The following is a 13962-nucleotide window of genomic DNA, read 5'->3' as shown; positions in this document are numbered from 1 at the left end:
TTTATCATGTGGCCTACCAGTGTCAGTCGCATCGCTTCACTGCCATTCATAAATCCTCCCCCGTGGCCTCATGGGATAGTAAGTGTCTATGCACACTTCAGAATCTTGCTGAAAGTAGTAGGTCATCCGGGTACATTTTGTCTACTCTTTTATGAGTACTGTGAATTCGGACATACTTTTTTTGTTACATAGTGTACTGTTTTCCGCCTACTATATAGTAGGGAAGTATACGATTTCGGATGCAGTCACATTGATTAAAAGCCCAACATGAGATGGAACTATATCCTGGTATGGCCTCTTCTTTTGTCAAATAAACATATGTATTGCTGAAACATTTTTACAATTATTTTTTATTCTATTGAGAATGCAAATATTAATATCTAGTAATAGTACCTCTGCATGTTACATATTTTAGTTTTTTAGTTAAAGTTTGTCACTTGATTTACACAGGTCTAGAGAGTACAACAATCATGCAGCGTGCCTTCCCCTTTAAGAAGCCCCTCCTTTTCCCCACAGCAGGGGAGGACGAGCATAATCCTGGAACAGCGATTGAAAAAAAAAAAATCCACCAGTAGACTGTTTCAAGTTCCCCCAGTAGAAACTGTGCCTGATTTGTGACCAATGCTGGAGATGTACGAAAAGGGAGGAAAACACTAAGCGGGTAGCTATGGAGATAGACCGTTTTCCTGGCCGCTTCCTTTGACAGGTGTTGAGTAGGTTAAAAGTCTTCAAACAGAGTCCACCATGTACGCCAAAGGGAAAGGAGCTGTCGTTCCATCCGATAGTCAAGCCAGAGAGAAGTAAGTGAATTTGTGCGTTGTCACATATAGAGTAAAAGCCTGCACGTTCTCTGATGTCTGCGCTGTATTGTACGAGACGGCTAACGTTACCAGCGACACTTTACAAAGTACTTTATTTGCAGGGTATGTGCAGTGTTCGGTCGTTTAGATATGTTTTTGTTTATGCGTGCTGCTTGTACTCGCTTTAACGTTACTTTGTAATGCATTCAGGCAGTAGATTTTAAATGAAGATGTGTACCATGCAGATGCAGAGTTTGTGGAGGGTTCATTTAAATGAATGCATGATGCTCTGATGCTTCTTATGCACGAAATCCCACAGACCATGTTAGACTGTGCACGAGCAGCTGTACAAACTAGTGTAATGAAATAGTTTGATTTGATGAGTATGTTTGTGACACAGTAGTTTTTAATTAGTTTAAAACACACAGTCACTCATTACTGTTATTCATTGATGATCATACTTCCACTTTAAGTTGTCATAAATTGTCTGTTTTCTTAAATTGATTGTGTGCTGGCGACTTTGTTGTCTTAAATATATAAGCTAGGGCCTTCAATGTGTACAAAGACATTCAAGTAATGATGCTTTGTATAGCATATTATGTGTACAATTTAGGTTAAACATGGTTCCCAACAATCATTTAAAACCTGAAAATCTTAGGAGACTTTAAAAATATGACTTCCACACAAAGTCAGATATTTCTTTAGGGATGTTTATAGTTTTTTAAAGTTCTGCAATGTTTAATCTGCTAGATATTGGTCTTTGTGGAGTAAAAGGGTCTTATTGGAGACATTTGCACAATAATAAGTTCAATTGTCTAGATTATGCATTCAAAAGCGCTCTCTCTATGAAATGACTTTTAAAAATTCTCATCTGGTGATTATGGCTTGAAAGGTCATGGAAAAGTCAGTGTAAATTCATGGGTCAAAAAATGCGGGAACCTCATTTAAATGAAAACAGTCTTTTATCTAATGCAGAACAATCATGTGGCAGTCAATCCTTTACTGGTTTGTAAGGTTGTCCAAAAGTTGCTTTTAGTTCAGCATATATCATAATTCAGTGATGGCTGATAAGTGTCCATATGGCTAGTTTATGACAGTGTTGTTCTCGTACTTGTAATTTTTGACTAGTTGCTTGGGTCTGCACCTGTGCTGTGATCAGCTTCAGTTCTGTTTAAACCTCTAATTCAGGTTGCGCTAATAGTGACCACTCAAAATTACGAGATGCTTTGTTTTAGTTAAGTGGTATCATGGATGTTAAATGCCTTTTGCATGTCTAGAAATGGCTTGAATGAATGATTCACCTTAGCAAACATAATTCCTGCTGAACTCACATTTTTTGTGCAGTTTGTATTCTCAGTAGTCGAGAGTTTCTATAGGCCTACTTCGTAAAAAAAGTTTAAATTACAACTTGTGGCAGAGCCACAACACTATAAAATGGATCCATCGAAGTGCACCGTCTCTGGCCAAAGGATTCTCAGTTTGGCAGTGTTGATGCGAGGATGCTGTGTTTTGGTTTTTCGTCAGAAAACTTTTTAGGAACTTGCCATTTTTCACCCTTTTCTCTTGTCTCGCACGTCTGTGCTGGGTGAATAATTGATAGGAGGGTTGAAAACATGCTTTTCTAACAGTGCCTTTGTAGGACGGTTATGTGTGATTCATTCATGTTTAAAGACGGTTTTATCAGAGAGCCTCAGGCGAGATGTCAGGTGTGCTCAAGGCATACATTTGGCAGATTTCTTTGATGTGAGGACTCCGTGTGGGCTCTGTTGTGATGAGAGCAGAACGTGGGGACCCGTTTATCTCTGGCAATACATTTAGAGATTTTCCTTTGGAGCGTTCATAAGCTGATTTGTCCTCACCTTGGTTCATGTCTAATGAAAAATGTCACGTCCCTGAGCGAACCCTTTTAAATGAGGGTTACTTTTACCTTAAAAACGTATTTATTTTTCCTCATGTCATTCCAAACTGTTATGCTGGTAATTTTTATGTGGAATGCACAATGAGACATTTGGAATAATTTCCAAGACCTGTTTTCCAGTTGCATAATGAGTAGTCTGTCAAGCTCCAAAACGTTGTAAATGTACCATGAAACTAGTCCATGTTGGTTTAGAATTTTTTTTATTCTAATGTTAGACTTTTCTGTTTTCAGTTTATTTCATTTTTATATTAGTTTTTTTTTAGGGCTGCCAAAGTTAATGCACTAGTATTAGTATAATTTAAAAATGCTGAACTGTGTTAAATCCAGTCCAGTGTTACTGCAATCTAGTGGCATTTTTATGTTTTTTTTGCAAGTGGGTGGTAAATATTTCAGTTTTCATTAGCTTATCATTTTAGGTCAGTAAGAATGTTTTAATGTTTTTTTTAAGTCTCTTGTTCTCCACATTTAGCTAGTTGATTAAAACTACAATAACATGAAATATTATTACAATTAAAAATGGCTTTTTCTAGTTTTCTATTTTTATTTTAAAATGTAATTTATTCCTGTGATGACGACAAAGCTGAATTTTTCAGCATTATTACTACAGTCTTCAGAGTCACATGATCCTTCAGAAATCATTCTAATGTGTTGATTTTTGTGCTCATGGGAAACATTTATTCTTATTATCAATGTTGAAATCAGTTTTTGTGAAAACATGATTAATTTATTTCAGGATCATTTTGATGAATAGAAAATTCTAAAGAATAATAACACTGTTTCTGAAGCCATATGATAGGTTTGTGAGTCATTTTTCAAATCAAATAATTCATTAAACATCAGTTTTCATGATGTCTGATCACAAGAGTCGAAAAACCCATGACGATGCTCCTATTTCTTTTGAGACAACTTAAAGGGATAGTTTATCCAAAAATGAAATTTACCCCATGATTTACTCATCTGCAAGGCTTTGGAGTACAGAGCCGTGTGGAGTACTTTTATGAAGGATGGGTGCACTTTTTTTGACCTTCAAAATCAAATCCTCCATTCACAACAACTATAAAGCTTGGAAGAGCCAGAACATTTTATTTTATTTTAATTTAACTCAAATTCTATTTCTCTGAAAGAAGTCATATACACCTAGGATGGCTTGAAGGTGAGTAACTCATGGGGTAATTTTCATTTTTGGGTGAACTATTCTTTAATGGCCCTTTTTCCTTCTCTCGAAGGAAGGGGGAAAAGGACTATGAAAGTACTATTTCGCACCTGCGTTATATTGTAGGCCAAGCAGTCTGACCTGTGTTTAATGTTCCCACTTCCCAGTGCGCTCGAGACTCCACACAGCGCTACAGGGAGTCATGGTGAGGCTATTTTGCAGAAAGACCTTATGTTCCAGCAGTACCGTAACATCAGCTCTTTTTACCTCAAAACAAACCCACCTATACTGAACTACTCCAACATCACTGGAGTTAGCTCTTCTGAACACCTCCATTTGGCAAGACTTTCTCCCAGAGGGAGAACAAAAGGGGAAGGGGCTGAGAGACTCACGGGTTGTCCCCCTGGGCATTCCCTCCAGCAGAGCTCTTCGGGCTTTTGAACAGGGAGGCTGAGCTTTAAGACGGCATGCCGCAGGCTCCTGAGGCCCCAGCCAGTGACAAGGTTTCTACCACCCCCTCCCCATCGCCATAATATGCTTCTTTATATGTCCTGTGCTCCTTTGGAGTGAGCGTGCCATTTAGATTTTGCTGATCAGGTTTGCATACATTAACACCTGCTCTCAGCCATTTGAGTATGAGAGAGCCTGGCATGTGAAACCAGATGTGTTTGAATGGTGTGCAAATATAAAATAGAATATATTTCTTTTTTAGCAGAACCTACCAGCTAAGGCAAGTATTACTATTACTACTATTGCTTATACATTTCAAATGAAGATTTCTTACTCACAAACTTCAGCACATAGGCCTATCGTTTCTTCAACCGTTTGTGCTTCGAACATGAACCTCAAATTAAAGGTGGACTTTTTCATTCCGAAAGAGATGTAGGGAGTTTTCAAACCTGTAGATCATTTGCTTTGTTCTGAAACAGGGACTTTTTTTGTTACAATGTAGCATTTTCTTATTTGTTCGTTTCGCTTTCACAAGGGAACATTTCAAAATGTGCCAGTCACATGTGAGTAAAACTTTCCTCTTATTGGTCAGTTTCCTTAAGATGGACGGACAAGTTCGCTCCATGAATCTTCTTAAGAAGGCAAGAAACATGAAGTGATAACTGGTAAAAATAAAAATGACAAAAAGTATAGGCTATAATACAAAAATAAATCCTATATCTGTCCTAATTTATAATGCAGTTCGAGCAGGAATCGAGGCTTCGTCGGGACAGCATTCTTGCAATGCACGGAGAGAGCAATACACAACATTTTAAGATTAGGAGGACGTGCTATTTGGTTTTCAACTGCGATAACTAATATGCTCAATCACAGAATCAGACACTGCTTTTTATATAACCCATTTCCCATTATGAATTATGATACCGCTTGATTCGTTGGTCCATTGGGTCGGATTTTCTTTCTGACCTCAACCAAACTGCTCTAGAGTTTGTTTTCAATTGGGCCGAGACCACCTCGTTCAGGCGATTGTTTTGGTGCGGATTGCTATTGGCGGGTTCATATGCCTAAACAAACTGAACTTAGGGAGAAAACTGACCAGGTTCCGAAACAAATGCTCCAAATGAGTCAGGTGTGAAAACGTCCTAGTATTTATAATTAATATTTTCACCTGGTTGATCATGTAACGATGAAAAAAATCCCATAGACATGAAGGCATAGTTCACCCAACAATACAACTAATGTTATCATTTATTCACCCCCAAACCTGCATGACTTTGTTCGCTTAAACAAAAAAGATGATATTTTATAAAACATAATTTTTTCTCTCTCTATACAATGAAAATCAGTAATAATTCTGCAAAAGAAAAAAAGAAAGATATAAACTCAATGATGAAATGATTTTTGGGTGAAGCATCCTATTAACTTAACTACAAAAAAATGCCCAGACAACCACCCATAACATCCGGGCAAGAACATAGATACATACTTAAAAACAAACAAAAAAAACATTCAAATCATCTTTGGATCCACATAGCAAAAACCTGCTAAAATGCTAATGCTAAAATTCTTCAGAACACCTCAGAAACGCATTGTAATGTGCTAAAAACATGCATAACACCCTATCAACCGCATTGCAACGTCCTAAAAAAACCATCCACAACACCTTGCATTGTGGGAACGTGTTTTGCAGGTGCATGCATCATTCGGATTTTCCGAAAATTTTAAAATCTGCCTTTTTTTTGGTGTATTATAAAGGTTTTCTTGATTTTGATAATTAACTTAAGCGTAATCTACAAAAAATTAATTCTAATGTATACTACTTTTGTATTAATATAAAACATAGATCTGTATTGAGGTTGTTAGCGGGCTGAAATTGCTGTGATTAACTTATCTAATGAACTTGATCTAATTTATTTTGGCCGCATCCCAGCATTGCTTGTAGTGTCCGCTCTCTCAGCAAGGCCAGACGCTTCTTGTTGCCCTCACCTCAGGAATGCCTCCCATCAGCTGTAATTCCCTGTTCCCATCCCTCTGTGATGTCTTAAATTGCTCGGTCCTTCGGAATCCAGAGGTCCCGTTCTTGGCTCTCGCACTCAATGTTCCTGACAACTCTCCTTGAAGGCGCAATTGAATGAATGGTGTTCAATAATGCATCAGGGCCAGGTGCTGGTACCCTGTACCAAAGCTCACAGTACCCTCCTTCACCCAGATCACATGGGCCTCCCTTCCATGAAATTTTTATCAGCCCACTCCTGGGATTCCACAGTTTGATCCAGATCATCTCGCGCTCCCTCATACTTCAGCAGATGGCAGCTGCTAAATGTTTTCTTTAAGCCCAGAGGTCGAACCCCTTTGGCTTTCCTAAACTCTTGCTTATGGTAAGAGAGGTAGTTAGCTAAGTGAGTAGCAAATTGCAAAGTGGAACAGTTGTCTTGACTAAATTGCTTATTGCAGTCGGTCAGAGAGATGTAATGGTGGTTTTTAAATAAATATCTCGATATGACGCACAACTGCTTTCAGAAGTCTATGCGTTTTCTTGCACTTTAGGTTCATTTGAGTCACATTATGTGTTAAGTTTTGACTTAATGCACTTCTACAGAGAAAATGCCATGGTTGAATTTTATCCGACATGTTTTTGTTTATTCTTACAGAGAGATGCACTGGTCGACCGGCCATAAATCGGAACCGAAAGTTTTTTGCTCCAAACACTCAAATGGCTTATAGTCTTATTTTGACTGATCTCTATTTTGGACTTGCAATCATTTCCTAAAACGTAATTTGTGTGTCACCTTCGTCGCTATTACAAAGTCTGTATTTTAACACAGACCAGAGATGGGACACATCAAAGATGGACACAAAGAAGGGAGCAAATTTTGTTCAGGCACAGCAAGCTCACTGTTTGCGACGCTCGAAATATAGGTGGAAAAAATATAAATGAGTTGGGGGTGAGGGTTTATTCGAATATAATGAAGGGAACTTGTATAAGGGAATTTATATTTATCTTCAGAACATTTTTGATGGCATTTTATTTTCCTCTTACCTCTGTATAAAGCAGTGTTTATACCCAAAGAAACTGCTGCTTTTCTATAAGCACCACCTACTGTCAGAGTGAATTTTCATTCAGTCCGTCTGCTGTTTTTGTTTTGTGCAGGTGTCTTATGCAGCATCATTTGATCCAGTTTGCCTGTTATAGAGCAAATAAACTACAAATAAATTTGCTTAAAGAAAAAAATTGGCAAAACCCATATCAGAACTGGCCAATTTGCTTGTAAAAAACCCCCCAGAATCGGACATGAAGAATCACGATTGGTGCACTAGTACATAGAGCTAAGGTCCTTAGAGTAGATGCCATGTTTAATTACAGGTATATACATTATATATATATATATTTTTTTTTTTTTTGTAATGTATACAAATGAATGTCTATGAGGGACTGATGTGCTGTATGTTTAATTGGACACACTGTTGCGTACTTTGTTTACAAAATATCAATTTCAAATATATCTTGAGTTGTGATATGTGACGCTATTGTATAGACTGTACATCTAAAACGGACTGCCCTTAACATCCTTGTTTTCATTTAGGTAAAATTAAATATGGCATTTTTCCTGACTAAGATCTTTAGCGGAGCTTGAATGAGTGTCATGGGTGCCGTTCAATTTAAGACGAAGCTTTGAAATTCATATTCATTGAAATGGATTTAGCTAAATAAATAATTATGCCACAATTCGAAAACAAAGTTCAAAAATAAAACTTCACTTTACGAATTAAACGTAGAGATTAGTCAAGAGCAGTGAGTGTTTTTTTTCTTTGTATTTTGTTGCTTGATTTACAACGACACCGACAGGAATATTAGGATGATGTCACTTTAAGACCGAATGCACGGATCCAACATACTTCTGACGCATCCGGACTGTTAATATAAACTACGTGTTTATGTAAACCTTGTGTATTTGACAGTTTAAACACAATAAGGTGTGAAAAGAAAATAATATATTGTTCCGTACTCACACGCTGTGACAGCCTTTTAGTGTGCGTGTACTTCGGGTGAACTTATGTCAGAACAGTGTGAAAATTAAAAACTTTACTTGGCAAGGCTTTAAAACGCATGCAAATAATAAACTTTCATGATGGCAAAGTACTGCAATGTCACGTGAGCGTAACCCTAGCATTGCTATATATGATGTGTATGTAGTACATGGCGTTGTACAGTATGTTGGGACGGGGCACCAGAACTGCTACTGATAGAATATGTACTGTATTGTATCACGAGACTACAATCTTTCTTCAAAGAGCTGTAATTTTTTTAAAGGAATTTAGTTTGGCTCTAATGCTCAGTATCTTGGAAAATAGTCTTACAAAAACAAAACATGAAAAAGAATCTTGATAAGATGTGATATGAAAATCTGTGATATGATATTTTTGCCATATCTCCCCCACCTACTTCTGTTTGTTTTGCCTGTCACATGAACTGAAAAGTGTTGCTTAATTTTAAAACCTTACAAGTAGATGTATATAGCTGACTTTCTAATTCCGTAGATCCTTTGTGGCAATAGAACCTTTAGATGGACTTTGTTTGAACCTCTCGCTCTCATCCACAGTTTTATGGTCGTCGTTGACTCCCCTCCCAACCCCCCCACCACTATCTCTCGGTAGGAGGCATTGTCATTCTGGTCACTCTCCCGCGCCAGTGCGCCAGTGTTTGTGCTGTAATGGAGCGCTGGATCTCCTCCCTGTCTTTCATATCCAACTTTATCACAGTCATTGACTGGCTGATCAGAGGGAGCTCTCCTCCGCTATTTATGAGCCTGCCACCCTGGATGCCTCCTTCCACTGACTCATTCACCTCCTCGCTGATGCCTGGGAAAGCTTCCTGCTCCCACACAAATACACGCTTCAGCCCACTGTGTTGGAGAGAATGCTCCATCAGATCAGTGTTGTTTTAGTATTATGTAGGCTATATACTATTATAGTTTTTTATAAACATTATTGTTTGTATTTTCAGTTGTTTAATTTTAGTAATTTTATAATGTAAAATTATAAGTTTTAGTTTCAATTCATTCCCAGTTAGTCATTTTTGTGTTTCAACTTAAACTTACTTTAGTTAGTTGCCAAGGTAATGTTTCTAATTTTCATTTAGTTTAGCCTAAGTTTTCCATACAATATTTCAATTAAAAATTTGATAGTTTTTTAATAGTTTATCTTTAAATATTAGTTAGCATACATGCATACAAGCCGTGATGTTCATGTGTGTGACACAAATTCGAATTCAATGTTTTCTGTTCCCAATTTCCAGTTCTTAGTCTCACTGTATCTAGCCTATAAGTGGAAAAGTTCCAAAAAATCTTAAAGGGGTAGTAGTTTAGTAAAAAAAAAAAAAAATTCTGTCATCATGTTAATCATTCCCAAACCAGTATGGCGTTCTTCTGTTGGACATAAAAGAAGATATTTTTAAGAATGTTTCTGCTCTTTTTATTAATACAATGAAAGCCAATGGGGTCCAAAACACAGTGGACCCCATTGATCTTCATTGTATTAAAAATGGAACATGAGTAAATTATGGCAGATTTTTGTTTGTTTGGGTGAACTATACCTTTAAGTTTTCTTTCCTGTTTTAGCAGTGCTTAATTTGACATAAAATAAGCAAATATGTTATCTCTGTGTTGAAAAGTCAGATTTGGACATGAACACGTCCACATGGAATAGCCACTCTGTTGTGTATGCCATCCTCACCTTACCCATGGTGGAAATAAGTGTTTTTGCCCCAAATGTGCCGCATCCAGACGAAAACTGTGTTTCTACCAAATTGTGCCCGTCTCTCGATGTAATTTTGCCAGGAGAGCTTTGCAGGGCTATTTTCTCTTTTCTCTCATGGCTGATGGAAGGGAAGAGGAAAGGATAGGAGCAAGAGGGATGGTATGTTTCAGCCCTGCGGTACACTGGGAGCTGGGTAATTGCTAGCCCAAGCGGCTAAACAACAGACATAATGGGTACAGAAAATGACAAAAACACAAGAACCGCGATGGTGCTGTCTGATTACTGTGACAACTCCAGCCATGCTTGCTTTGGCTGATCTCTCGGTTCTTTTCACAGCGTAAACGGGCTGTGGAGATCGGATACGCGGCCGCTGTGGTTGATGGGTGTTTTGTGTGTGCATGTGGACTTGTGTAATCTACAATCTGTCTGTAGCCACTGATTTTCTTTCGGACACTTTTTGAACCGCATCCAAACTAGAGTGACAGTAAGTTAGGGACCAAAAGTCTATAGCTATGTTCTAAAACCTTGCGAGCTGCCTACATAAGAAGCCCCTTACGTTTTAAGGGGCTGTATACACAGAACTTGTTTTTTCCAATCCACTGTGCTGCTTTTCCAATGGTTTTCTATGTAAACATGACCATTGTGCTCACTTGTTTTTTTTGCAGTGTCTCATGCATGACAAGGTGTTCTGAAAATGCTGCGCTCAAATTAAAATAACTTGATGTTTGTTTTTTTTGTTCCACTGCACTGCGTCTCACATTTTCAACCGCAAAACGCATTCTGTCTGTGTGAATGACCCCTAAGGCAGCATGCTAAACTTTATGGAACTTTATTGGATGCTCTACATTGGCAGCAACACAAATAGTGATCTGCACTGGGAACTTGTAGTTGATTTTCATAAAATATGTACATTAGCAACTTGCTAACATCAAACTTGATGTAAAATAGTCCATATGTTCTATATTTGTATTGATATTGTTCATGAAATAAGTTTGTTTAGATATAACATTTCTTCTGTTATAACATGAATATAACGACTGTTTCTTTCTTGTTCTCTTCTAGATTAGCTTTATACGTGTACGAGTACTTGTTGCATGTTGGGGCCCAGAAATCAGCACAGACCTTCCTTTCCGAGGTAAGACTCTATTTTCACACACAGACACACGAACACACTCATTTTTTCTAGTGAGGACATCTCATAGACTTCCATTGGGTTAATGATATTTTCTATCACCCCCTAAACATGACACTCACAGAAACATGTGCAGCATTAGATTTAAATAGAAGCATGATTGATTTATAAGCCTTTTTAACTAGCCACCTAACTAATCGGTGGTCTGGTTTCACTATATTAGTGAGGACATTTTGGACCCTACAAGTATAGTGATACTTTTACACACACACACAAACACACAATTTGTAATTAGAGAACTACATGTATACACTCCTGGACAAAAATGGCAAAATATTTAGCGGCCTTTTAATGGTCATAACCATTTTAATCTCAAAAATAGGAACATTTGCAAGAATTGCACAAATACGAATTGCATGAATACACAAATACTGTAGATAAAGTAACTTTGGACTGAATAACCTTCCCCAACTTGCAGACGGCTTTTTACAGTCAGTGTTGCTCCACCAGGGCTGGATTTACCTATTTACCTCATATTTGTGACATAAGCAAAAGCTACTTTTAAACAATTAAACACAGTGATGTCAAATTTGATATTGTGGCTTTATAAGTGATCATGTACTTGCATGTGTCATTAACTTATTAACACTTCTCAAATGAAGGTAGGATTTTTTTTTCAGTCTGGGGTTTTTGTCATTAGAACGGCTGCATCTGAGGCAGTCAGTCCATCACATCACGTTTTCATCAGCTTAAAATTATAAAGATTATTGTAGCTTTAGCTATGCGGGGGCTAGTTTTTTTTCCCTGTTTTTCTGTTGTTGTTTTTTTCTGTCGTTTGATCAAAATCTCACATTATAATGAAGCGCTACACACATGCTATTTTGGCTGTAACTTGAGGTAAAAATCCAAGATGCTCTTCTCCAGCTCCTCAAATGCATAAAAGATCACCCTTTATAGGTAAAGTGTTTCTTGAGTAAAGAAATCGCTCTACTTATTCAAAAAAACAATTCTTTATTTACCCTTGCATCGTAAATAAGCAGAGACGCTCCAAACTGCTTGTGGCACTTCATTTAGGATAGAGATGGGGCGGAGTTATGAAGTTTGACTGACACTTTGAGGAGTTAAGAGATTTGGTCACTAGCACTTTTTAATATTTGTAATTGGTTAAATATTTGCAAAACCCACAGACAGACGTAAACATTTTTATATTTTAAATTGTATTATTAATCTATAAAGTAATTGAAAAAAGGCTCCCAGTTCGTTTGAGTTTAATGTGAGACCAAATATTCAGATCCAGGGTTCAAACCCGGACTCCGACCAGCAGGCCAAACATGAGCCTGATGGACTTGTTCTCAAGCCACTTCTTTGGGCGGGAGCATTGTCTTGTTGAAAAATAGCATCCTATCATTCCTCTTTAGATAACAACTTTTCACTTGTGGGAAGCAAGCCATTCTGCAATATTCTCCTGTACTCTAAAGCATCAAATGACTTTTCACAGTGAAAAATGCTAAAAAGTCTCCCCACAAAATATTCTGCCAAAACCTTCATTCTGCCTTTTGTTTTTTTGAGACAGAAATGGCTTTTTAAGTAGTGCATTTGCTTAAATTTGGCTAATTTCCTGACCAATCACTTGTGGTTAGGACAAATAAAAGCTTAGAATATATATATATTTGTTTTGCCCAGGAGTGTATATATAATGTGTATACTTGTGTTGTGTTATTATATATATATATTGCTTATTGTATGCATTTACACACAAACATTTATAGTATATGTATATATTTTTTGCAATGTGTCAAGCATTTTTTTTTTTCTAATGTGGTGATTTGGCATCACTTACAAAAGCATGTTTTCTATCAAGCTTGTTCTTTTCTGTAATGCTATAAAATCTAAATTGAATCCACTTGTTTCTTTTGAACTGGTCTGGATGTTGTGAGTCTGCGCTGTACTGCCACAGTAACATTTTTCAGGAAATTTGTTCATCCACATTTAAATGATAACTTTAGATTATTCTTTTTTTTGAATAAGTAAATATCTAACACACAACATATTCACATAATTGTTTGCTTTCCCCCATATTTCTACTCTCTCAGAATCTATGAACCAGTATGTGTGCACCAACCATGTGCAAAATTATTAATTACCCGTCATTAATTATCTGGTAATAGCTGTTTATGTTACGCCGACCGGCAGGACTTTTAGTTGCAGTGTGTTTGCGAACAGCCATTTCCGCCCATTGCTCTGTTACCCCAGGCTGTTTTTTTCCTCTCTGTTGACTTGGCGGCATCTCTGCTGCGTTGCGGCATTGTTTCCCTGTTTCTGCAGCACTTCTCAAAAGCACCACAAGTTGGTCAGATGTTTATCGTGCCGTTTGGCAGCCCGACGAGGTGAAATTGACTGATAATGTGTTCTTAACCTTCAGACCTGCTTCGGTAATCCACTTTCAGCTGCAGTGAACAAACCTATCCTCTCTATCCTCTTAGAATTTTTTTTTTCTCGCTACAGTTTCCTGTGTAATCATCCATATATAATTGTTATAATAGGCTAATTCTTTCCTCACACTTTCCATGGTCAGTTCAGGTCCCTCTACTCACCTATTACAAAGGGGAACGTTTCTTAAATACACTGAGATTATGGCCTTAATGAGAGGCGCCCTGGTCATTTCCACACAAGCAGAAGGGATGGGGAGTGAAAGTGAGCCCCAAGGACTGAATGAAGCGTAGGAAAAACAGAAGCCATGATTAATTTTTAG

General features: G+C 37.5%; 1 protein-coding gene across 2 annotated transcripts in view; it reads left to right on the top strand.

Moving 5' to 3' along the window:
* Window positions 1-517: 517 nt before the first annotated feature.
* The window catches only part of LOC306997992 (single-stranded DNA-binding protein 2), a 69776-nt gene continuing 56331 nt past the window's right edge, over window positions 518-13962 (top strand). Inside the window, exons 1-2 of one of the 2 annotated variants that reach the window (XM_079611672.1) lie at window positions 518-800; window positions 11141-11213. In XM_079611672.1, coding sequence (XP_079467798.1) covers window positions 745-800; window positions 11141-11213 — 129 coding nt within the window. In that variant the 5' untranslated portion in view covers window positions 518-744. The remainder of the gene's footprint in view (window positions 801-11140; window positions 11214-13962) is intronic. The other variant, XM_079611673.1, reaches the window with a different exon arrangement.

Source organism: Phoxinus phoxinus (genome assembly GCF_949152265.1).
Source record: "Phoxinus phoxinus genome assembly, chromosome: 5".
NCBI lineage: Eukaryota > Metazoa > Chordata > Actinopteri > Cypriniformes > Leuciscidae > Phoxinus > Phoxinus phoxinus.
The sequence above is the reverse complement of the archived record's forward strand: the minus strand, read 5'-3'. Positions and strand labels throughout refer to the sequence as shown.